The sequence below is a fragment of the Microcaecilia unicolor genome, chromosome 9 (genome assembly GCF_901765095.1).
Source record: "Microcaecilia unicolor chromosome 9, aMicUni1.1, whole genome shotgun sequence".
NCBI classification, from domain to species: domain Eukaryota; kingdom Metazoa; phylum Chordata; class Amphibia; order Gymnophiona; family Siphonopidae; genus Microcaecilia; species Microcaecilia unicolor.
The window spans coordinates 168,460,583-168,487,909 of record NC_044039.1 but is presented as its reverse complement, the minus strand read 5'-3'; the positions used below and the strand labels follow the sequence as shown (position 1 = coordinate 168,487,909).

The 27,327-nt window shown below is 43.0% G+C and overlaps 1 protein-coding gene across 2 annotated transcripts in view; it reads right to left on the bottom strand.

Moving 5' to 3' along the window:
• Positions 1-4,999: 4,999 nt before the first annotated feature.
• Positions 5,000-27,327, bottom strand: part of CGRRF1 (cell growth regulator with ring finger domain 1) — a 36,135-nt gene continuing 13,807 nt past the window's right edge. For both annotated transcript variants that reach the window (XM_030213936.1, XM_030213937.1), the window contains exons 4-6: positions 15,880-16,027; positions 11,559-11,666; positions 5,000-5,962 (exon numbers count right to left, since the gene is read on the bottom strand). In XM_030213936.1, coding sequence (XP_030069796.1) covers positions 5,624-5,962; positions 11,559-11,666; positions 15,880-16,027 — 595 coding nt within the window. In that variant the 3' untranslated portion in view covers positions 5,000-5,623. The remainder of the gene's footprint in view (positions 5,963-11,558; positions 11,667-15,879; positions 16,028-27,327) is intronic.

The following is a 27,327-nucleotide window of genomic DNA, read 5'->3' as shown; positions in this document are numbered from 1 at the left end:
AGATTCGCGATGTAGCAGAAAGATTGCTTAGACTTATCAAGCCTACTGACCACTATGCGTGCATCTGGTAGAGCTATATAAATGCTATTAGTAGTAGTAGTATGCTATGCTGCTCATCCATGTTGGCACAAATGATATTGCTAAGTATCCTACTGAACATATCAAATGTGACTTCATGGCTCTGGGCCAGAGGGTGAAGCACCTAGGTGCTCAGGTGGTGATCTCATTGATCCTTCCTTTTGAAGGTAAAGGCCAAATGAGGGAAACTCGCATCCTGGAGCTAAATGTGTGCCGATGCGAGCACTTCGATTTTCTGGACCATGGGATGATTTTCCAAGAACTACCAAACAGTGATGGTGTCCATCTTTCAAGGAAGGGACAAAGTGTCTTCAGTACCAGACTGGCTAATGTACTAAAGAGGGCTTTAAACTAAATTTGCTGGGGATGGGTGAGAAAAGCCCCATAGTCATTAATTCTGGAGACCGCACCTACGGAACTATATAAACAGGATGGAGTCGGTCCAGATGGCAGCTACAAAATTGGTAAGTGGTCTCTGTCATAAAACATATGGGGACAGGCTTATAAACCTCAACATGTATATGCTGGAAAAAAGTTGGGAGAGAGGGGATATGATAGAGACATTTAAATACCACAGTGGTGTCAATGTACAGGAGGTGAGCCTTTTTCAAATGAAGGAAAACCCTGGAATGACAGAGCATAGGAAGAAGTTGAGAGGAAATACACTTAGGAGGAATCTAAAATACTCCTTCACAGAAAGGGTGGTGGAATCATGGAATGGCCTCCCAGTGGAAGTAGTGGAGACAAAGACATCAGAATTTAAGGAAGCGTGGGACAGGCATGTGGGATCCCTTAGGAAAAGGAGGAGTTAGTGGTTACTGAGGAAGAGCAGACTGGATGGGCCATTTGGCCCTTATCTGCTGTCATGTTTCTATCCTGCCTTCCAGCAGTCCCACTGTACCTCAATATTAAGAGTATATGGATTAAGGATTAGCTGAATAGGCATCTTGGAAAAGAAATGTTTTTAGATCAGTTTTGAATTGATCAAGAGATTGGGAATATCACAGATGATTTGGCAGAGCTCCAGAGTTTTGGGGCCTGTACCAAAAAAAATTGCTTGCCTAATGTGTTCATAGTGGATCTCTCTGTAGGATGGCACGTTGAAGTGAAGAAGCTGTGCAGATCTAAGAGCTCTAGGTGGGGTATATAGGACTAGATGTCATGCTAGATAGAAGGGTTCGTCAGAAATACAGATTTTAAATACTAATGACAGCAATTTATAAGTGACCATATGAGAAATGGGCAGCCAATGGGCTTTTTTATGAAGAGGTGTAACATGGTTGTACATTTTAAGTCAATTAATGAGTTCTACAGCTATATTTTGAATAAGTTGTAATCTCTGGCAATCTTTTACTCTTATGCCCATGTATAAAGAACTGCAGTAATCCAACAGATTGATAATCAAGGAATGTGTTAACATAGTAAGAGCTGATGGATAAATTAATGAACGAATGGATCTTATTAGACACAGGTTGTAGAAACAGTGCAGTGTTACCTGAGATATCTGTGGTTTGAAGGTAAGTTGTGTATCTAGTATAACGCCTAGTATTTGAGTGGTCTGTACCTGCGGGATCGGAATGTCATCCAGAAAAATAGGAAAGGAAAGGGATACGTTTAACTGATTGGAAAAAAGTAGTAGTTTAGATTTATGTGGATTTAAAATGAGTTTATGTGATTGTAGCCAAAAAGTAATAAGTTAACATGGGAGCACCTAGTGTCTCCTAAATAGCAGGCACTAAGTGTGCCTGTGTTAAGTTTTTCAGGTAGTGTGTCCTAATGTAAACATTAGTGCACAACCTGAAACAACAAAATATTGAAAAATGCCTTAAATACTGCCACGTCAGAAATGAGCTTAACGAGCAGGAAAGTCACATGTTGAAACATACTAAGAACATTTCCTAATGCAATTGAGTAAAAGGGCCCCAGAGTTAGGAGTATAAATCCTTTGCACATTGGGCCCATGGTACCTTTCTGAACAACCACCCCTAGGTTCTGTACATTTTTTAACCCTTCCCTTTAACAAACCACTGTAATAACAGTCATCAATTACAGCCACAGACCATGGCTCCCTCCAAAACTGGCAAGAAGCATCCCTGGCCAAGGGTGTAGAGGCCAGGCTCCAGAAAAAAACTCAGATCTCGTGCATGGCAACTTGTAACACCATTATTAAGCCATCAGGTTGTCCTCTAATTTCTGTACTTGTATTCTAGAAGAGTGTTGCCGCATGGCACTGTGCTTATGTGTGCAGCAGCCAAGACATGGCTGCAGTTCACCATCATCGATCTATAACAGTATACGGAATGTACCATCAAGTTAGAAGAAGCAGCAAATCCAAGCTCACAAGCATAGAAGATTCAGTTATACAATCAGACTATCAGCAAACTGTGTATTTATTTTCACATAAAATATAGTAGACACAAAATGCGTAAACATATTCATCAGTATAAACAACAAAATGTAGAAATCATTAAATATTTGGCATCATTCTTACTACTGTTTTTAAAAAGAGGAATCCATGCTCAAAATGTCAAGGAGGTTTACTGGCTACTAGTTGGAGGTTTATTGGCTACTAGCTGAAAATGCTTCTATTTGTGAACAATAAGCTTTAGATCCAAGCAGACTGTTAGCTGAAGAGAGCTCTACTGCCGCTGGGAACATCCATTTTATGCTAACCAAAGCACAGCACTCAGCAATGCCACAGTGCCACCTACTCTCCACACCTGGGAAGACTTTAGAAAGCACTGATCTGTACATCTATTTTATACAGTACAGGGCCTGCAGATTGGGTGCTCACCTTAAATGTAGTGTGGCAAGATTTAAGAGAACTTTCAAAGTATAGGGCCTTGTTTACTAAGCCGCGGTGTAGGCACGCAAACGTTTTAGCATGCACTAACAATAGAGACACCCATAGGAATATAATGGGTGTCTTTATCATTAGCGTGCACCTTAGTAAACAGAGCCCATTAACTAATTAACTCGGTTATGGCTCTTGATTTAAGTCAGTAATGTGCTTAGGAATCCTTTTACTAAGCTACATTAGGCTCTAATGTATGCCTAACACAGCAGAAATTGGAGTACCACAGGACACTCAGCTTTCCTGAGGTAACTTTGCAATCTGTGCGCTAAATGTTTTTTTTTTTTTGGGGGGGGGGGGGGGGGTTGTCGAGCATGAAAGTGGGTGTTCCTGAGCTAACTAGTTAGTAACGTAGGAGCCCTTACTGCTTACAAAAATGGGTAGCGGTAAGTACTCCCTTGGTACTTTTTTAAAAAATGGCTACATGCTAATTTAAATGCATAGGAAACAGGAAAACCTCCATGTAGACAGTACAATCAAACAAAAGTAGATGCTGGCCAACAGACGCTCCAACACAGGAAGCAGTGCTTAAAAGATGCTTTATTCACTACTTGGGCAAGAGGACCAGACACGGTCCGTGTTTCGGCGAAATCAAACCCCTGTCTTTGGGGTCACATAAATATTCTAAAAAAAACATATAAATATAAATTATATATCTGTATTAAACATCAACATCATATACATAGATAAAGTGCATGCTACATATAAAAACTAAAAAAAATTATAATAAATATGAAAATACATGTAAAAGTTAAATGTAAAATATAAATATATTAGGTGTATAAACAAAGTATAAAAAATAGCAAAAATAAATAATTAAAAATGGAACCGCAATTTTTAAAAAACATAAATCCAAGTACATAGCACTGAAATACCAATGGGCTATAAAACTTATATATATCATTTATGCTAAAGATATAATGAAAGAGTGCTGACACACAGGCCATAGACCAGGCTGCAAACCAGTGGAAGACATTGGCAGATTACAAATCAATCAGAGATCTACCAGTATAGATGTGCTCCATAGAGGGGCCTAATCGAACGGGGCACCCAAGTTTTCCTGAGGGCGTCCACGCAGGATGTCCCCACGAAGGGGCGGAGAAACCCATATTATCGAAACAAGATGGGCGGCCATCTTTCATTTCGGTAATATGGTCGGGGACGCCCAAATATCAACATTTAGGTCGACCTTGGAGATGGTCGACATAAATGTTGAGATGGTCGTCCCAGGTTTTCGGCCATAATGTAAACCGAGGACGCCAATCTCAAAAACGACCAAATCCAACTCATTTGGTAGTGGGAGGAGCCAGCATTCGTAGTGCACTGGTCCCCCTGACATGCCAGGACACCAACCGGGCACCCTAGGAGGCACTGCAGTGGACTGATACACTAACTGAATGGAAAAAGCCTTTCCCTTACCGATCCCTTAGCGATTCGTAAAGGAACGGGCATGCATGAAGGAAATCGCATGCAAATGAGCTGCTTGCTGTTAGCTCATTTGCACACAATTTTCTTCCTAAGGAAGGGAAGCCAGTGCAGAGCAGCCAAGCATTATGCGTGGCTGCTCTGCGCATGCCAAAGATGGCTTCATACACGCAGACAAGCTGCGTGTATAATAGCCGGCTACAACCTTAAAAAAAACACAAGTCCAGGTGAACCATTGGGTAAGAGAGAGATTGCAAACCCATGGGACAGCACAATCATAGGATTGGGGTGACAGCTCTACTCAAGAAATTGCCATCAGTATTTTGTAAAAACATACATCCTAAAATAACTTTGAACTGCTCAGTCCGAGTGATACAGGAAAGCCTATGTTGAGGTACATGAAAGAGGATGGTGATCTGAGTTTAATAAAGCGGCAACACATGAATATTGAAAAAAAGGATGCGCTTTCGCTACAAACTGAGGTCTATGAAAATAACAAGTGCTAAAAATAAAAAAGACTTGTCATAAGTACAATAGGGAGCAAGCACCAGTGAAAAACTAAAAGAAGATTCAAAATACTGACTCATAAGATGATAGAGAAATATATATATATATATATATATATATATATATATATATATAACTATGTATATGATGATGATGTTTAATACAGATATATAATTTATATTTATATGTTTTTTAGAATAGTTATGTGACCCCTGAGGCAGGCATTAGAATGCACCGAAACACGGACTGTGTCGGGTCCTCTTGCTAAAGTAGTGTAGAAAGCATCTTTTAAGCACTGCTTCCTGTGTTGGAGCCTCTACTTTTGTTTGATAATATTAATGCATAACTAATACAAAAAATATAGAAAATCGGGGTTTTTACGGTCACGCTAACATTGGTCTTAGTGTGCAGAAAAGACTGCAGCTTAGTAAAAGGACCCCTTAGGGCCTCACTTACTAAGCATGTTTCCTTATTTACATTATCTTAACTAGCGCTGAACATTCCAAATTCCAAAATTTGTACTAGTTGATTAAGTTGCTCTTGCTGACTCAATCACACCTCTGGGTTTGTTAAAAATGATTTAGCTACCTAGATGGCTGGATCTCTTTGAAAATCTATCCCACTGTGTTTTATACTAAAGGCTGTTTATCAACCTTCTGAAAATTGATTAACAAAATACAATATGAATTTAGATGTATTTGCAATAAATACTGTAGATTAGAACTATCTAATCTTTCCATTTTTCAGTGCAACTCATTTTCATGATGCTCTGTTTGCCAAAGCTGGCCTGAATGTGTCTTTTCCTAATTCTGTCTGGCTGAAAAGTGGAAAAGATTCTTGAATAAACTGTCTGCACATTGGACACTGTTGAAAATACTTCACACATCCATCACATAAACAGGTGTGCCTACATGGTAACAGAACCCAGTTCACGGTTCCATTTTGGCAAACAACACAGTCTTTTCCAGTCTCTTCATGCAGGTCTGATTCTTCTTCAGAGAGCTTGAGCTTTTCCAGCAAGTTTTTGTCATTTGCATCTTTAGAAGATGAATCCTTTGAAGATGCTGTAGAACTATTGCTTGCAGACATAAAAAGTTGCTAACAGCCAAGCAAACAGAACAATGCATTAGTATAATGAGAATTACACAGAAGCTATAACATTCAAATGTTAATGACACTAACACCTTTTAATGATAAGTCTCAGGGAATGAACAAGAAATGTTTTTGTTAACCTTTTAGTGAACAAGTGGCATCTAAAGTTAACCTATCTTGATAAAAAAAACAACATGGAGGTGAACATGAAGTGGCATTAATTTGGACATCCTTGAGGATTGTGGGACGATCTTACTATCTACAAGAAAGTTTATTTTCTGTCGCAGTTGCAGGCATTACAGGTTTCATAAAATGCTGTAGCTAGAATTTGGGGGGGGGGGGGGGGGGGGTGTTAACAGATATGAACATATTTCACCGGTTTTGAAATCTTTATGCTAGTTACCCATTGACTAGTAAATCAAATTTAAAAATCTTGCTTTTAGTTTTTTAATATCTTGATGGGTAAGGTCTCAGAAATATTTGCAGCAAAATTACTTGTGTATCAGCCCTCAAGAACCCTGAGATCTACACAACTGTATTTACATATTCCTTCATTTTGAGTTATAAGGCTGAATGAATATAGTGCAGCTATTTTTTATGTAGTAGGTCCTACCTTGTGGAACAGTTTATCATTAAGACTCAGGAAAACACAAGAGATTAAACAGTTAACCTGGAAGAGATCAGGTTGAGTAATGAGACTGAAGCCAAGATTTTATGTTGATTGTTGATTTGTGATTATATTTTAGATAGTTTTACAATTATGGAGGTGTGATAAAATACATTTTGATTTTATGTATGTATATTTTGTGAACCGCTAAGAACATTTGGATTGTGTGGTATATAAACTGTTTAAATACATAAATAAATAAACAAACAAACAAACAGAGCCAAGGCAAAAGGGTGCAGCCAACAGTAACGGTATCCCTCTGTGAGAGAGGTCCTGATATAATTCCACCTTTCCACTGGTACTCTCTTAATTTTCTGGCAGGTGGAAAATCTCTCCTTTCACCGCAAAACTATTAAGGCAAAGTACAATGTCCCAAGGTTTGTCAGCAGGGAGTACAATGTCCCAAGGTTTGTCAGCAGGGAGCCAAAGTGCTCTATGTATGCATTCAATAAGAACTAGAGGAAGATTGTTCTCGGTGCCATGTACCTGTTTCAATAAATCCTGGCACAGTTCCAGGGCCACATACATCAGACCTCTAAATGCCTCTTCCTAGAGTACACCCCTTATTCTCAAATTGCACCATCTTATGCGGTTCTCAATGTCCTTTAGTTTGCCCAAGATTTTCATCTCTCCTCACTAAACAGCATCCACCTTTTGTTGCATGTCATCACGGTCCTCCACTACCGTATCCAATCTTGTTTCCATCTCATCCTGCCACCTTATTTCCACCAAATCTTGCTTAATGTCAGCTATGGCTTGTTTAATGTCCATTCAGATGGATTGAACCTATGATTTCAGTTCCATAAGTACTGCTAGTAAGTTCCCACTCACATGAGTAGGAAGATCTTCCCTCGATCCATCCACCAGGTGTTCCATTCCACCTGCCTGAGTCGGTGCCGCCACCTCAAGCTCCTTGAAGGGCTAGGTGCCTTCTGCGATCCCGAGCTAGATTTACCGCCCATGAACTTATAGTTGTCTAACTTTCGCCTCATGGTCATTGCATTTCTAGGGGGGAATTTGAACACTCTTCAGATTAGCAGGGTGCTAGTAGAAGATTTTATAGAATAAAATTAGTGCTGCCCTGATGAAGCTTCACTCAAGTGGAGCCATCAAAACTGGTGTTGTCACTTCCTCCTTTATCAAACACTTTCTGAAAATCTAGATACACTACATTAACCGGCTCACCTTTATCCACATTTTTATTTACTCATTCAAAGAAATGAAGCAGATTGATAAGGCAAGACTTTCCTTGGCTGAATCCATGTTCACTCTGTCCCATTAAACCATGTTTGTCTATGTGTTCAGTGATTTTATTCTTTATAATAGTTTCCACCATTTTGCCCGGCACTGATGTCAGGCTTACTGGTCTGTAATATCCTGCATCCTGATTATCTCCCTCTGAACATTCACGGTTAGCCGCAAAAATGCTATTTAACTGGTCAGTGGCCGTTTCTGTCTGGTTAAATAGCACTGAATATCAGGGGACTGTTTTAGACATTTTACATAATGTGTTGGAAATGTTGTGAAAAATCAAGAGGCTAATATAATAAAGCCAAAGTAAAAAGTGAATGCACAAGTTCTTTACTGCAGCACTTAAAAGACAACTTTAGCGATGCAAAAAGTTAATTAAATGCAAATTGCTTGATAATAACAAAAACAAAATGCACTGAACAAAAAAGTGAATACCTTGTCTCTACAGTTGTAGAGAACGCAGAGCTTCCAAAAGGAGGGTAGAAGGGGACGGTGTAACAAAATTTCCACTGGTCTTTGTTAATGAACATATCTTGCATTACAAATATGCAAAGAGCATTTAAAGGGAAATCTGGTTATGCGCACAGATCATGTGGCAAAACAGAAAGTATCTGCTAAAATGTGAAATAAAATGGTGCATTTGAAAATCATGTAGACCATAGAAAAATAGGTAGGAAATCAAACAATCTAACTTTACATTAGACAATGCCTCTAGTAGTACGATATTTATTTAAAAATGTATAAACAACACAGTCTACCATCCTTCATAAGTAAAGTTATGAAGGTAATGGTTATCTCATGAAGTCAAATCTTGTAGTCAGGCTGCAACTTGAAAACAAGTAAAACATCCCTTTATGAGCTTTCACTAAAGACAAATTTGCATGGAATTAGTTGGTGTTATATTCACATGGGTCATGTGTCTTCTTGGACTTTAGGCTATTATGGAGTGGAGGAGTGGCCTAGTGGTTAGGATGGTGGACTTTGGTCCTGGGGAACTGAGGAACTGAGTTTGATTCCCGGCACAGGCAGCTCCTTGTGACTCTGGGCAAGTCACTTAACCCTCCATTGCCTGCCGCATTGAGCCTGCCATGAGTGGAAAAAACGCGGGATACAAATGTAACAAAAATAAAAATAAATAAAATATGCATGTATAGGTAAGCTCTAAGCCATGAGTTCATGTCAGCCCCGTGTTTGCTTTTGGACAGACACTGAAAATCTCTAAAATAAAGGCAAATTAACCTCTGCAATTTGAGAAGATAATGAATTCATGACCACTGTCAAAGCATAAGGATTATGCCTCCTACTTATTCTCATGCACTAAACAAAGTAAACAAGACCATTGGCATATTACCAATCAGTCGTTAGGCTAGTTTGTGGGCTGAGTTGTTTTGATAGTGTCTCTTCTTCTATGCCTGATCAATATGTCAATGTATACATTTTAAGACAATTTGTTTAATTTTTACATCAGTTTTGGTTTAAATTCAGAGGGTTTAGGAGAATTACTTGTTGTTCCATCTGCTAGTAGAAGATTGGGTTTTGTGAGAACTTGGAAATTAAGTTTTTTATCTTTAAAAATATTAGTTATAAAACCATTATTGAAAATTCTTTTCCTTTTTTGGGCCAAGATTATGGAATATGTTACTACCAGATTTAAGACATATATCTTCTTATTTTTATTTTAGAAAAGGTTTAAAGACTTATCTTTTTGATCAATAATTGGTATACGTTAGTTGCTGTTTGTTTACTGTAAATGTTTGTGATGTTCTCTCTCTCTCTATTGTAGAGTTCTCTTAATATGTAAACTGTCATGAATCCTTTTTTGGAAGACAGGCGGTATATAAAATTCCAATAGAATAGAATAGAATTCATTAACTAGACAACATGTTAATTTGCCATACATTAAATAACGCAAGCCTCATTATTCTCAATAGGGCTTATACTCTTGGGTCAATATTTAGCGGTGGTCCACGATCGCAGTTTTTATTCAACTAGAGGGGTCATTGCACCACTCCAGTGAAAGCTAAGTGTTGTTTTGAAGTCTTCACTGTTGTTTACTTAGATTGTATTATTCAGCAAATATTCAGCAAAAAGAATGATTGTTTTGACACACATTCTAAAAATGATTTTTTGTATATAAGCAAATCAATATGGGTAAAAAATAGCCCTATGAAAGAGATAGGACCGCAGACACTACAATCTCATGTAGATATTGGAGTCTTGCAGGTCAGACCTTGGTCAATCCTCGGTCTCTGAGGGCTTTACCTATATATTAAGAACTTTAAACTATTTTACCCTTTGGGTCTATTTTCTGCTGTTCACCAGTATTGTGGTATTAGATTACGGAAGTAAGGAGAACAGCTCATACTGTTTTCTTGAAACTATTATGCCAAGAAGTACACCTGGCAGGTGTAATTGAGGGTAGTGGGGAAGCAAGAATTACACCTGGTTTCAGAAAGTGTAAGTCCTGGCACCCAAATCTGGCACAGGAATCAGCACTACGCAATATTTTATAAAGAGCGCTCAACCCACAGCACCCTTTATAGAATAGTGCTGAGCACTGATATTTTCCAGGACACAAAACTGGGCGCCTATTACTGAATCTGGTCCAATATGTATAAATAAATGGTTTAATTTAGGACCACTATCTGTACATGTAGTCATTCTGCCTTCCCTCTGCCCTGGCCCTCTCCTTCTGAATAAGGATCTTCATGTTCTTACTTTAATGTGAATGAATGCATGTTAATTAACACACATTAGCAAATGAGGCCCAAAACTAAACTGTTCAAGGACTTTTCAAAGAAATCTGAAAGTTTGTGATTCAAATGATGTTAATGTGCTCCTATATGCTTTATGTTGAGATATTCTGCACATGTTACAACATCTCTTTATATTTTAGTCTCCCTATAATTCAAGAACACATTAAAGAGAGGTGTACAATAGAGTTCATTGCAATTTTCTTAGGGGAACCCCTTTACTAAGATGCGCTAAGAAACTGGCTTAGCATGTGCTAATGCAGGACTTTCCCATATGCTAAGCAGGGGTGTAGCCAGACATTGAGGTGGGAGAGGCCCAGAGCCTAAGGTGGTGGGCACATTTTGGTCCGTCGCCCCCTCTCCACCCTGCTGCTCCCCACACACTGCTACTGTACATTTTGGCTGGCGGGGGGTCCCCAACCCCCACCAGCTGAAGCACCGCCGCTGCAAATACCTTAGTATGCTCAATTTCACTAATAGGAGTGGGCCGGACATGAGGGGAAGAGACAGCAGGGCAGGGGCAATGCGGCAGTGCTGAAGACCAGCGGTGGACGAAGTCTTCAGCTGCCGGGGGTTGGGGACCCCCACCAGCCAAACCAGGGGCCCAGAGCAAATTTGGGGGCTCCACGTAGCTACACCACTGATGCTAAGCCCAATACTAGCACATCCCTGAAATATGGCTTTTTGCAGTTCCTGTATTAATTTTTCCATTAGCACATGGGACTTGCAAAAAAAATTAACACGGGAGCACTTAGCTCCCACCTTAACCGATTAGCATGCATTAATGTGAATACACTAGCTGGATAACGCTTCCATGCCTATTCCCCACCCATGACGTATACGCGTGCATTAGTGCTTAACGTGATTTTGTAAAAGGGCCACTTAATGCGTTAATTATGACATTTTAGTAAAACTGAGGTTTGCTTCTTACCTTAAGGTCATAAAATTGACCTTGGGCCATGAGCAAATACTGGTACAATATTCTACATGCAAGTCTATAACTTTCATCTGGAATATGAATTACAGATAACAGTGAAACCTGGAAGAGAAAAGAAATATATAAAACACACAAAAATTTATCATTACTGCAGTGCTTTGTTATGTTCAGTATTTATATTCTGCTATATCCCTGATGAAGCAGGTTCAATGCGGGTAACAATTAAAACTAAATACAGCATCAAAACCAAAAATATAAGCATACAATATTATAATATAAAATTACAAAAAACAGGATTTGTGAAATAAATAAAATTTCTGCATCTTTGGAAAATAACTAGAAGATGAATATTTAAAGGCAAAGAGTTCCATACTTTCACTGCAAGATAACTAAAAGATTTATGATGAACAGATTTAATTCTCACTCATTTCATGGAAGGAAATGCTAGAAGACTACGATCAGCATTTCGACAGCTATTAGCACTGTTTATATGATTCATAGAGATCGCTGAAAAAAGAAATATAGAGCACCAAAAAACATTCAACAAGCAATACAAGCATATGGTTTCATTGGTGTTCACAGCTATTTCTTGAGTTTGACAACCAGTGAAATGTTTTGTTAAGTCTATGATCTGCCTCCTACACTTACAAAGTTCATGCCAGTATAAAATGCAAAATAATCTTCCATTACATAGTTACGCAGCCAGTTAACCAGCATACAACCAAGCTGGAAATTTAGTCAAACTTACTAATGACAGCCCTCTGAAAATATCAAAAGACTTCCTGTTCCCACTGAAAACAGGTCTAACTTTCTTGGGCTACAATATAATTATAATTCAAAAGAACACAGAGAGGAATCTAACCACAGCCCACATATTTACATGAATTCACCCATTTCACAAAGAACTCTTCCGTGCTTGTGCGCCACAAAAACAAAAATAGTCTTGGGTTCTGATGACTACGCAACAGAGCCACACACTTTGCATTTGAGAGAAATACAATTCTAATGCTCGTGCTCTAAATCACAGCACAGCAAAATCTGATTTAAAAAGTTAAAATCTTTAGATTGTGTTATATATGAAAGTACAGTTACGTGTTTGTCTGTGTGAATCAAAAATCTAACCATTCAACAGAAACATTCCCGTATAACAATACTTCTCAGCTTTGAAATGGAAAACAACACTAGCTGTGTTTCACTGGTGTTATTGCGTCCTCAGGAGAACTTTATGCTTCTGCAAAAGGTTTATATATTATTCTTCTCCTTGTTCCTTAAACTTACTGAGCTTTACTTCACACTTTACATTTTCACATCTACAAAAGATTAAACTTAATCCTCATTCTTTTTACTAATCTTTCATAACATGCTTTATCGTTCAAGTTTTTGGTGTACCTGGCATGGAGCATCAACCCCTCCAAGATTACCGATCCAAAAAACGCCAGCGCATACGCTCTGTATTTGTGCACGTCAATGATGACGTGTTGTCCTTTAATTCAATCATGTATCCACTCAATCTCCCAGTTTAGACCAAACGGTATCACCGTGTTCCAATGAAATATGAGTTGTTGTTCCTTTTGCAGTAATCTCTTTGCTATGTCACTCCCATCTGGTAGATGGATCTGCACTAATACTACATATTTTAAATCCTGCAACTCATGATTCAACTCTGCCCAGTGATCCACTAAGGGGGCTTTCTTCTTTTTTATTCTTAAATTGCTGATGTGCTCTGCTATTCTTTGTTTTATCTTTCTGGTTGTGTATCCTATATACCACTTTTTGCAGGGGCAAATAATTCCTTACACTACTTGAGTTGACTCGCAGTTAGTCATTGTTGTGATCCAAAAAGGTTTCCCCGTTACGGAATTAGTTACAGAATTCATTTGCCAGATAAATTTGCAGCAAACACATCTCTCACAAGGAGTGTGTCCTTCTCCACCTAATCTTTATTTAGAAAGTAATTCTTTGTAATAAAGTTTTTTTGATTTGCACGAGAGCAAACAAAGAAAAACAGAGAAATAAGGTTTCAATAAGAAATTGATAAAATTTAATGTCAAGAAGTGCAGAGTGATGCATTTGGGGTGTAGAAACCCAAAAGAGAGATACCGAATAGGAGGGGAGAGATTAGTAAGCTCGACTCAGGAGAGAGACCTTGGGGTGTTGGTGCAGGAGGATATGAAGGTGAAGAAACAATGTGACAAGGTGACGGCCGTGGCCAGAAGGATGCTAGGTTGCATAGAGAGGGGTATAACCAGCAGAAGAAAGGATGTTGATGCCTCTCTACAAGTTGTTGGTGAGGCCCCACTTGGAGTATTGTGTTCAGTTTAAATCTGCAGTTCAGCAATTTCATGTTTGAGTTCTTTGAGCACCCTTGGATGTATGCCATCCGGTCCAGGTGATTTACTACTCTTTAATTTGTCAATTTGGCTCAGTACATCTTCCAGGTTCACTGAGATGTCTTTCAGTTCCTCTGCATCATACTACTACTATTTATCATTTCTATAGCACTACTAGATGTATGCAGCGCTGTACACTTGAACATGAAAAGACAGTCCCTGCCTGACAGAGCTTACAATCTAATTAGGACAGGCATATCTCTTACATCTTCTTCCATAAAGACCGAAGCAAAGAATTCATTCAGTTTCTCCGCTATGGCCTTGTCCTCCCTGAGTGCCCCTTTTGCTTCCTCGTGATCTAACGGTCCCACGGGTTCCCTCGCAGGCTTTCTTCTTCTGATGTACCTGAAAAAGTTCTTACTGTGAGTTTTAGGCCTCTGCGGCAAATTTCTATTCATATTCTCTTTTTGCCTTCTTTATTAATGCTTTGTATCTGACTTGCCAGTGCTTATGTTGCTTCTTATTTTCTTCATTTGGGTCCTTTTTCCATTCTTTGAAGCACATTCTTTTAGCTCTAATAGCCTCTTTCACTTCACCTTTTAACCACACTGGCTGTTGTTTTCTTTTCTTTCCACCTTTGTAAATATGTAGAATGCATCTGATCTGGGCTTCCAAGATGGTATTTTTAAACAACATCCATGCCTGATTTAATGTACTAACCTTTGCAGCTGATCCTTTTAGCTTCTTTTTAACCATTTTTCTCATTTTATTATAGTCACTCTTCCGAAAATGAAATGCAGCTACAGTAGATTTGCTTTGTTGGTTCATCCCAGATAGTAGCTCAAACTAAAGACTAAACTAGGTCTTACTGTGTCTTCTAGAGGCTGTTAATGTTGTAGGCTGTGGTAGAAAGTTCAAGCTAACTCAGTAATCAGATTGCCCTTAATAACTTTCGCAAATATTCTACTGCCTCACACCTTAATTAACACCTAATTCAGGTCAGTAACAGTGCTACCTCTCCAGCAGCCAAAGAACAGAAAATAACTGTATTTTAGGACAAAATTTGAGCCTTGCTACTATCCTTTTTAATGTTCTGTGGCTGTTAAATTTCTATCTCTAGAGAAAGTTTCAGTTTAAAACTATGGAAAAAGAGTTGTACACAATGGAAACTAGTTAATAATGCTTGCTTCTCTCTTTTTTTCCCCCTAAGACTGAACTAGGCCTTGCTGTGCCTGCTAGAGAGCTATCTGTTAATGCTGTGGTACAAAGTTCAAGCTTTAAAACTAGGGGGAAAAGGGTATGGAGACTAGTTGATAAAGATTTCTTTTTTAAAAATTCTGCCAATCATAACCTACAATTCCTCCTTTAAACCCCAAGTTCCCAAAACACAGAAAAAATAATATTCACTTAGCAGAGAAATGTCCTCTTCTCTCAGAACTTCTCAAAGTAAAAAACATATGGTCCATGTAATAATATGCTCTACCAAGTTAGAACATACGAATTCATATGTATCATGGATCCCATTATTATGCAGTAGGACCTGTGACACATGCCTTATACTAATGTTGTACAGAACATTATTACATCACGTCAATAGTAACATAACATCATTTTATTGGAACCCTGCACTCATTTTGTGTTACAATACATAGGGAAAGGGAAATGGGCCTTGATATACTGCCTTTCTGAGGTTTTTGCAACTACATTCAAAGCGGTTTATTTATTTTAGGTCATTTATATCCAGTCTTTTGCCGCAGTTTTGCAGGTACATATATTCAGGTACTTATTTTGTACCCGGGGCAATGGAGGGTTAAGTGACTTGCCCAGAGTCACAAGGAGCTGGAGTGGGAATCAAACTTAGTTCCCCAGGATCAAAGTCCACTCCACTAACCACTAGGCCCCAAAATAAACAATATATAGCTTTATCCTGAAAATAAATGAAAAAGCCTGAATACAGATCTTACTATAACTCTAAAATGACTTACAATATCATACAGCTCCCGATTTTCTTCATCAGCTAATGTCAATAATGCTACCAATGGGTAGTGTGTTCTAGGCACTGTGCCAAAATCAAAAGATTTGCCATCCTCTGGCAGCTGGCAATATTTTTCTTCTTTGCTGTTTTTTCCTATGCTGTTTTTGTGTAAAGGAAAATAATAATGTCAGTGCCTAGTGTGCTATAAGTATCCATTTAACTTGTAATCTTATCTTACATAAAACAGCACTGTATTGCATTTACCATGTCAACAGATTTATGTAACAACATAAAAACTGTCCAAAGCAGAAGCAGGAAGACACCCTCTATGGAAATTCAAACACAGAAGCCAAAGCAGGCTAGAGGACAACACAATGACCAAATCCATCATGGAGATGTAGTTCAAAGCGGATTTATTAAAGCACTAAAACAAGAGGACCCGACACAGGCTGTGTTTCGGCGGACATAGTCATCTGCCCAACAGTTTGTGAAAAGAAAACATAATAAATAAACATTCACAATTTCACATAATAAGATACATAATCTAAAAAAACATACATCAAATATACAACATAAGACAGAGAATATAAAAAGTATAAAAAGAAAAAGTGGACTGCAAGAAATAAAAATTATGAAAATATGGTAAAAAGCTCATGAAAAGAATATAAATAACACCATATAATAAAAGCATATTAAAATGTACAAAAAGAAAGGATATAAATGTTACAATGACTCACTGGCAGAGGTAAACATCACAATGGTAAGGAGGAGTGGCCTAGTGGTTAGGGTGGTGGACTTTGGTCCTGGGGAACTGAGTTTGATTCCCACTTCAGGCACAGGCAGCTCCTTGTGACTCTGGGCAAGTCACTTAACCCTCCATTGCCCCATGTAAGCCACATTGAGCCTGCCATGAGTGGGAAAGCGCGGGGTACAAATGTAACAAAAAAAAGAAGAGCACACAGAATATTCAGTCACTACTAGAAAACAGCATTACTAGAGCGATAAATAAATAAACAGTACCATAGGATACTGAGACAACTAAGAGCAATGTCTGGTGCAGAAGACAAAGCCAGTAAAAGCAGCAGTCTCCACTGTAAAAAAGTGTATATAGCAATACTTAGGAAGGATAATATCAGAAAGACAAAGTACTAATTACTACATAAAAATATAAATAACGATAAAAGAAGACCGGTTTTTACACAAAAAGCCGGTATGTGATTGATAGCCAGCCGGCTGTGAAGAATAACTGGTTATGACACTATGGGGCTCATTTTACAAAGAGAAAACATCCAAAAAGTGGCATAAATCTGCATTTGGATGTTTTTCTAACAAAAATGTCCAAATTGGTATTTTCAAAACCAATTTTTAGACATTTTTCTATGAAGTCCGTCAGAAGCGCGTTCAAATCTCAAAGGGGCATGTCAGGGGCGTGTTAAGGGCAGGATCTGGGTATTCCCTAACACTTGGACATTTTTCTGCAGTAATGGAGCAAAACAAAAACATCCAGGGCTATAAGCTGGACGCTTTGGTCTAGACCTGCTTTATTAACGAATAAGCCACAAAAGTGCCCTAAATGACCAGATGACCACTGGAGGGAATCAGGGATGACCTCCCCTTACTCCCTCCAATGGTCACTAACCCTCTCATACCCCCCAAAAATGTGATTAAAAGGTAAAATTATGTATCATACCTGATAATTTTCTTTCCATTAATCATAGCTGATCAATCCATAGACTGGTGGGTTGTGTCCATCTACCAGCAGGTGGAGATAGAGAGCAATCCTTTTGCCTCCCTATATGTGGTCATGTGCTGCCGGAAACTCCTCAGTATGTCGATATCAAAGCTCCATCCGCAGGACTCAGCACTTAGAGAATTACACCCACAAAGGGACACTCTGCCCAGCTCACCACCGCCGAAACGGGGGAGGGGAATTAACCCAGCTCATCCCCACACAAGTGGGGGAGGGGAATCCGTCCAGCTCATCCCCGCGGAGCGGGGGAGGGACACCACACCCGCCGATGCGGGGGATCTGGCTTATACTGCAACCGCAACCGCGGGAGGAGCTGACTGACCCTAACACCGCCGAAGCGGGAGGGGTACAAAGCTGCCCTACAGCCGCACGAAGCGGGAGGGAGTGCCGGCAGAATTTAAATCTCAATCCAGCCCCGTAAAACGGAGGGGAGAGGAATGCAGCAGCTCACTGTAACACAAACTCGTCTCAACTCTTGAAGAATCCAAGTGAAAAAATAACTTGAACACGAAGTCTTCCTGAACAGGAACTGAAGACTAAACTTGAATCTGAAATGCAACCAGAATATAAACAGTACAGATATCTGGGAGGGACTATGGATTGATCAGCTATGATTAATGGAAAGAAAATTATCAGGTATGATACATAATTTTACCTTCCATATCATCAAGCTGATCAATCCATAGACTGGTGGGATGTACCGAAGCAGTACTCACCCAGGGCGGGACATAGAAATCCCTGACCGCAACACTGAAGCTCCAAACCGGGCCTCCGCCCGAGCAGCCACAGTCAAGCGGTAATGCTTGGAGAATGTATGGGCCGAAGCCCAAGTTGCCGCCTTGCATATCTCTTCCAAGGAGACGGAACCGGCCTCTGCCATCGAGGCCGCCTGAGCTCTTGTGGAGTGAGCCTTCAGCTGGATAGGCGGCACCTTCCCCGCGGCCACATAAGCCACTGCAATGGCTTCCTTGACCCATCTTGCCACTGTAGGCTTAGCAGCCTGCAGACCCCTACGAGGACCTGCAAACAGGACAAACAGATGATCCGATTTCCGGAAATCATTGGTCACTTCCAAGTATCTGATGATGACTCGTCTCACATCCAGACATTTGAGAGCAGAGTATTCCTCTGGGTAGTCCTCCCTACGAAAGGAAGGGAGACAGAGCTGCTGATTCACATGGAAGCGAGAAACAATCTTGGGCAGGAAGGAAGGCACTGTGCGAATAGTCACTCCTGCCTCAGTGAACTGCAGAAAAGGCTCTCGACATGAGAGCGCCTGGAGCTCGGAAACTCTTCTGGCTGAAGTGATAGCCACTAAAAAGACTGCTTTCAACGTCAGGTCTTTCAGAGATGCCCTCGACAAGGGTTCAAAAGGCGGCTTCTGCAATGCTCTTAGCACCAGATTGAGATTCCATGCAGGCACCACAGAGTGCAGAGGAGGGCGCAGGTGATTAACTCCCTAGAGAAAGCGCACCACATCTGGCTGTGAAGCCAGGGAAACACCCTTCAGGCGGCCCCTGAAGCAAGTCAGAGCCGCCACCTGGACTTTAAGGGAACTGAGCGACAGGCCTTTCTCCAGACCTTCTTGCAGGAACGCCAACACTGAAGAAATTGGAGCAGTGAAGGGAGAAAGTGAGCCTGCTTAACACCACGCTGCAAAGGTACGCCAAACCCTGGCGTAAGCAGTAGAAGTAGAGCGCTTCCTCGCTCTCAGCATAGTGGCGATGACCTTGTCTGAGAAGCCCTTCTTTCTCAGACGCTGCCGCTCAATAGCCAGGCCGTAAGACCAAAGGGGGAGGGATCCTCCATCACCACGGGACCCTGATGTAACAGGCCCTGCTCCACAGGCAGTCGCAGAGGATCGTCGACTGAGAGCCTGATCAAGTCCGCATACCAGGGACGTCTGGGCCAGTCCGGACCCACCAGGATTATCCGGCCCGGATGCTTTGCCACCCGGTCTAGCACCCTGCCCAACATGGGCCAGGGCGGGAACACATAGAGAAGCTCTTGTGTTGGCCACTGTTGGAGAAGAGCATCTACTCCCAGGGATCGAGGGTCCCGTCCTCTGCTGAAAAAGCACGGCACTTGGCAATTGGCCGATGACGCCATCAGATCTAGGCTCGGCTGGCCCCAGCGCTTCGTGATGTCCAAGAACGCCTGAGCAGATAGCTGCCACTCTCCTGGCTCCAAGGTATGGCGACTGAGAAAGTCCGCCTTGACATTCATGACTCCGGCAATGTGGGCCGCTGACAGCTGTTCCAGGTTCGCTTCCGCCCACTGGCATAGATTCATGGCCTCCTTGGCTAGAGGGGCGCTCTTGGTACCTCCCTGGCGGTTGACATAGGCCACAGCAGTGGCATTGTCCGACAGGACCCGTACTGGCTTCAACGCCAGTACCGGGATGAACTCCAAAAGCGCCAACCGAATGGCTCTGAGTTCCAGGAGGTTGATAGACCACTTTGCCTCTGCAGGAGACCAGAGCCCCTGCGCTGTCCTTCCCAAGCAGTGGGCTCCCCAGCCCGTCAAAGAGGCGTCCGTCGTGACGACAATCCACTCTGGGGTCACCAGAGGCATTCCTGCAGACAACTTGTCTGTCTGCAGCCACCAGCTCAGCGCCTTGCGCACTGCTGGGTCCAAGGGAAGGCGCACAGCATAATCCTCCGACATCGGAGTCCAGCGCTGCAACAGAGAGTGATGTAGTGGTCTCATATGAGCCCTGGCCCAGGGCACTACTTCCATCGTGGCCGTCATAGAGCCCAACAGCTGCACATAGTCCCAAGCCCGAAGAGGAGAGGCTACTCGGAACTGGTCCACCTGAGCCTGAAGTTTGACAATCCGATTGTGTGGCAGGAACACTCTGCCCACTTGGGTGTCGAATCGAACTCCCAGATACTCCAGGGACTGAGTCGGGCGCAGCTGGCTCTTCTCCCAGTTGATGATCCACCCCAGGGAGCTCAAAAGAGCAACCACCCGGTTCACAGCTTTGCCGCACTCTGCATAAGAGGGGGCTCGGATCAACCAGTCGTCCAGATAAGGATGGACTTGTACTCCTTCCTTTCGCAGGAAGGCCGCGATGACCACCATTACTTTGGAAAAGGTCCGCGGAGCAGTAGCCAACCCGAAAGGGAGGGCTCTGAACTGGAAGTGTAGTCCCAGGACTGCAAAACGCAGGAAGCGTTGATGAGGAGGCCAGATGGGAATATGCAGGTACGCTTCCTTGATGTCCAAGGAAGCCAAGAACTCTCCTGCCTTCACTGCCGCTATAACAGAGCGGAGAGTCTCCATGCGAAAGTGCCGCACTTTCAAGGCCCGACTGACCCCTTTGAGGTCGAGGATAGGCCGGACAGAACCTCCTTTCTTTGGTACCACAAAGTAAATGGAGTAACGTCCCTTGCCAATCTGATTTTCTGGCACTGGAACGACCGCACCCAGGCGGATCAGGTTGTCCAAGGTCTGCTGCACTGCCACAGCTTTGACCGGAGACTTGCAGGGAGAGAGTACAAACCCGTCTCTTAAGGGTCGGCAGAACTCTAGCTTGTAGCCGTCTCTGATGACTTCCAGCACCCAAGCGTCTGAAGTTATTGTGGTCCACTCGCCCAGAAACGAGGACAGCCGTCCTCCAATCTGCACTGGGGCGTGGACCAAGGCCCCGTCATTGGGTACGAGACCCTGGGGGAGGACCGGAGGGAGCACCTCCGGGACGGCGGTCTCTGCGAAAGGAATGCTGCTTGGGGGAGAAAGTCCTCTTGAAGGAAGAGGGGGCAGAGGAGCCCGACCTGCCCGGGCGGTACCGACGGGCTTCCTGAAACCGTCCTCTGGAGGTACCGGAACGAGTACTAGCCCGAGCCCTGACCTCTGGTAACTTCTTGCCCTTAGACGTGCCGAGATCGGTCACGATTTTGTCCAGCTCGACCCCAAAGAGCAGCTTGCCTTTAAAAGGCAATCTAGCCAGGCGGGATTTAGAGGCGTGGTCAGCAGACCAATGTTTCAGCCAAAGCCACCGCCGCGCAGAGACTGTCTGAGCCATGCCTTTAGCTGAGGCTCTCAAGACATCATACAGCAAGTCTGCCAAATAGGCTAAGCCCGATTCCAGGGCCGGCCAATCAGCCCTCAAGGAATGATCCGAGGGGGAAGCCCGCTGCACCATAGTCAGGCACGCCCTGGCCACATAGGAACCGCAAACCGAGGCCTGCAAACTTAAAGCAGTCGCCTCAAAGGACGACCTTAAGGCCGCCTCCAATCTTCTGTCTTGGGCGTCCTTTAGGGCCGTGCTACCTTCCACCGGCAAAGCCGTTTTCTTAGTCACCGCAGTGATTAAAGAATCCACGGTAGGCCACAGATAGGCCTCACGTTCACTTTCAGGCAAAGGATAGAGGCGGGACATAGCCCTAGCCACTTTGAGGCTCGCTTCCGGGACATTCCATTGAGCCGAAATTAAGGTGTGCATGGCATCGTGCACGTGGAAGGTTCTAGGCGGGCGTTTCGTCCCCAGCATAATGGCAGAGTCAACAGGGGCTGAGGGAGAGACGTCCTCCGGAGAGGAAATCTTCAAAATGCCCATGGCCTGCACTAACAGGTTGGGCAAATCCTCTGAGCTAAAAAGCCGCGCTGCAGAGGGGTCATCCGCTCCAACCGAGCGGGGATCCGTCTCCTCCAAGGAATCCGCAAAGGACCGTTGGGAGAACTCAGATACGCTGCCGTCATCTACATCGGAGGAGACAAGGTCCTCCAAGGCCTGGGAATCAACCCGAGGGCGTTTACCTCCGGGAACCTCAACCTCTTTACCAAACGAGGGAGCAGGGGCAGCGTTTTGCATAAGGAAGGCCTGATGCAGCAGCAAAACAAACTCGGGGGAGAAACCCCCCAGACTGTGCACTTCCGCAGCCTGGGCTACAGCCCTAGACGCACCCTCAACCGGCGCTCGCAAGAGCGGGGGAGAGACATGCTGCGCATCCAAAATGGCGTCCGGCGCGACACTCCGCGAAGGAGCTGCGCGGGAAAAACGGCGCTTAACTTTAGCCGCTTTGGTGCCGTCGCCCAAATTAAGGGCGTCCATGGCATTAATGTCTCCCTCAAGGGCGGCCCACGAAGAAGCCGTCCGAGCCGCGTGGCCGGCCAAGATGGCGGAGGCGAGCAGCGGGGGATGGGCGTTTATGGCGGGAAAAACCGCCACGCCGGAGGAAGGACCGAGACACTCATCGGTCACGAAACTGTCACCCAACAAGGGCGAATCAGATTTTAAGACCCCCGCATCCCCTCTAGAAGCGCACAAGCGATCCGGGGAGCGACTCTTTGCGCGCTCGCCCTCCGACGCCATATGCCACGTGGAGATCAATCGGGGAACCCCCTGCCCGCTATAAAAAGGTAAAAATTACCTGCTTTCCGCTCCGAGCTGTAACGACCTGGTGTCCCAGTGAGTAGCTGCAATAAACGTTTAAATAAACGTCAAAATAAACGCCTTTAAGGACGTTCAAAATTTTTTTTTTTAACGGAGCCAGCGGGAGGGGGGAGAAAAGGAGGGACCTGGCACCACCAGGTTTGCACTTGCTCAAGAAGAGCCCTCAACCCCAGGCACTCAACAAAACCTAAAAATTAGGCTTGGAGGCCTAGCCAGAGCTGCTGCTGTGTGTGACCACCACCTGCTGAGATAGAGAACATACTGAGGAGTTTCCGGCAGCACATGACCACATATAGGGAGGCAAAAGGATTGCTCTCTATCTCCACCTGCTGGTAGATGGACACAACCCACCAGTCTATGGATTGATCAGCTTGATGATATGGAAATATTACTTGCCAGCCTCGATACCGGCCTCAGATGTTATACTCAGGTCCCTTAGAGCACACGCCGGAGTAGTGTGGTGGGTGCAGTGCACTGTGGACAGGTTGACCAAGACCCATACCTTCCCCTATTTGTTACACTTGTGGTAGAAACTGTGAGCCCTCCAAAACTCACCAGAAACCCACTGTACCCACATATAGGTGGCCCCTTTCACCCATACGGGCTATTGTAGTGGTGTACAGATGGGGGTAGTGGGTTTTGGGGGGGGGCTCAGCAGACAAGATAAGGGAGCAACGGTAAGATGTGCACCTGGAAGCATTTATTTAAAGTCCACTGCAGTGCCCTATGATGCCTCATTTCTCTCCTGGGATGTCTGTGTGGCTAGTCTACTAAGAATACTGGCTCCTATTACATCCCAATGACTTGATTTTGTGCGTTTTTCACTTGGACATGTTTTTTGAAAATGGACCAAAACGATAAATGCACAGAGGCCAAAAACATCTAGCAAATAGCCATTTAAAAAAAAAAAAAAAAAAAAAAAGATAAACGTTTTTCTGTTTTGAAAATGGCTATATTCCCCACTTGAATTTGGATGTTTTTTGCAAAACGTCCAAAGTTGGACTTCGTCATATCGAAAATGCCCCTCTATATAACTTTGTAAGTCTAATTGCTTTGAAAATACACATCCAAGACCTGTTAACATTATTAAAAAACTGGTTAAAACACCATGGCCGGTTAACAAAGTAAAAATCTGGTTAAAACGCTGTGACAAGTTACAAAACATAAAAAAGGTGCCAAAATGAAAGCACCACAGTAATAAATGTTTACGTGAAAGTCAGCTGTGTAGTATGACTTTGTGGCATGCAAATACAGGTGTACAAAGTGGTAAAAATGTCCTGGAGAGGAGGAGACATAGACAAACACCTCCTGTGAGAGGAACAAAGAACTATTCATTACATGAATACTCTGTTTCCTCACGGTCTTAACTCTGAGTTAGACTAAGCCTTTTTGTAGCAGTTTTTGTTATGGATTTTACATTTGGAGCCATACAAGTGATTTTATGAATACGCATGAGTGTCTAAGCATAGCCTCCATACACAATGCTTCATTTCTTCTCTGTGTGTAGGTGTGTTCACTTAGGTGAACCATTTATCTTGTTTACTGATACAATTACATTTTTACATGTTTTTTTAACAACTGGTTAAATACATAACTGGCTAAATCACATAGGTCCTTGTTTACAAAACTGCACTAGAGGCTGGCAATGTGGTACTGCTGACTCAGCCCAATTCACTTTGAACGGGCTGTGTTGGCAATGCCACGTGGCTTTGTAAACAAGGGGAATAGCCAGTTATTGTACCCCTGCTGGCTATCAAAGGCGCAATTTCCATATGCATTTGGCCCTCATGAATAATTCATTTATTATGTATTTAAAACTGGCGTGGCAGCGTTGTCGCTCTTTCTGGCTTAATGCTGACCTGTGAATTGTCCATGGTATGTTACCGTCCATACTGCAGCGCTGCTAAATTTCTCCTGGTTTACCTTTTCGACTTGCACACCAGTATTTTCATGCCACAATGTAGTACACAGCTGACTTTCACGTAAACATTAATGTAATCATTTATTGCTGTGGTACTTTCATTTTGGCACCTTTTTTTAAATGTTTGTTAACCCGTCACAGTGTTTTAACCAGATTTTTACACTGTTAACGAGCCACAGAGGAGCATAATCGAAGGGGACGCCCAAGTTTGGCTGAGGATGTCCTCGCAAAACGTCCCGGTGGAGGGGCGGGGAAACCCATATTATCAAAGATCTTTCGTCCATCTTTCGTTTTGATAATACGGTCGGGGACGCCCATATCCTGAAATTTAGGTTGTCCTTAGATTTAGTCGTTTCTGATTTTCGGCAATAATGGAAACGCAGGACGCCCATCTCAGAAACGACCAAATGCAAGCCCTTTGGTTGTGGGAGGAGCCAGCATTCGTAGTGCACTGGTCCCCCTGACATGCCAGGACAGCAACCAGGCACCCTAGGGGGCACGGCAGAGGATTTCATAAATTGCTCCCAGGTACATAGCTCCCTTACCTTGTGTGTTGAGCCCCCCAAAACCCACCACTGTACACCACTACCATAGCCCTTACGGGTGAAGGGGGGCACATAGATGTGGGTACAGTGGGTTTCTGGTGGGTTTTGGAGGGCTCGCATTTACCACCACAAGGGTAACAGGTAGGGGGGGGGATAGGCTTGGGTCCACCTGCCTAAAGTGCACTGCACCCACTAAAACTGCTCCAGGGACCTGCATACTGTTGTGATGGACCTGAGTATGACATTTGACGCTGGCATAGAGGTTGGCACAAAAGATTTTTAAAGATTTGTTTTTATAGGTTGGGAGGGGTTAGTGACCACTGAGGGAGTAAGGGGAGGTCATCCCCGATTCTCTGGTTAGTTCAGGCACCTTTTTGTGGCTTGGTCGTAAGAAAAACAGGACCAGGTAAAGTCGTCCAAGTGCATGTCATAGACGCCCTTTTTTTCCCATTATGGGTCGAGGACGCCCATATGTTAGGCACGCCACCTTCGCTACGCCTCCGACACGCCCCCGTGAACTTTGGTCATCCCCTTGACGGAGTGCAGTTGGGGACGCCCAAAATCGGCTTTCAATTATGCCGATTTGGGCGACCCTGTGAGGAGGACGCCCATCTTCCAATTTGTGTCAAAAGATGGGTGTCCTTCTCTTTCGAAAATAAGCCTGACAGTGTCTTAACCATTTTTTTATCATCTTAACCAGCCATAGTGTTATAAAGTTATTTTTAATAACCGGATATCCATCACATAGATAACCGGTGTCTTCTTTTATCTTTATTTATATTTTTATGTAGCAATTAGTAACTTTGTCTTTCTGATGTTATCCTTATTAAGTATTGCTATATACATTTTTTACAGTGGAGGCTGCTGCTTTTATTGACTTTGTCTTCTGCACCAGACATTGCTCTTGGTTGTTTCAGGGGCCCTTTTACAAAGGCGTGGAAGGGCTAACGCGTGGGTAGCGTGCGCCCAACTGGCACTACCGCCGGAGTAGTGCGTGCGCCTGGCACTAATTTCGATTTTGGCGCATGCCGAATCCCGCGCTAGAAAATAACTATTTTCTACAGCAGGGGGCTATGCTAGTGGTAACCGGAAGTGATCCCATGTTGGCACGCACTGCATGGTTACTGCATGGGTAGGGCGTGAACCCTTACTGCTAGGTCAATTGCTGGTGGTAAGGGTTCAGGCCATAAATAGGCTCGCGTTAGTTTTGATATTAGCGCAGGCCCATTAAAAAATAGTTTTCCCAACCGTGGTAAAAAAAATGACCCAGCAAGAGCTTAAAAGATGTGCCCACACTACTGCAGGCCACTTTTTACCGTGACTTTGTAAAAGGACCCCTCTGTTTACTAAGGTACCTCTTTTTTGTCTGTTTGTTTGTTAAATTACCACTCTAGTAATGCTGTTTTCTAGTAGTGACTGAATATTCTTGTGCTCTTCTCTCTTACCATTGTGATGTTCTCTCCTCACAGTCATCAGTCCATCCTGATGCCTTTGCTGTACCCTGGAAATCTGGCCACCTGATCGGCTGGGTGGCTGATCTGCTTCTGGGACCAGCACCCAGCAAGAGAGCATCTGCTAGCCCTAAGGGAACCGGCCTCACGGTTGTCCCATATATTGCCCACTAAATATATCTATACGGTAATCGATGATATGTATAACCACACACAGACAATACATATTCGTATTACTGCTATAACCAATCAATATATGTTAAAATGAAAAGGTATCTTCAGACCATCCGAGGCGGTACTCCGCTATTAAATTTTCATACGTTAATAATTCCCACCTGTCTCGTCATCAGTCATGGTATAGAACACCTTTCAAACAATTTTTTACTTGATTTT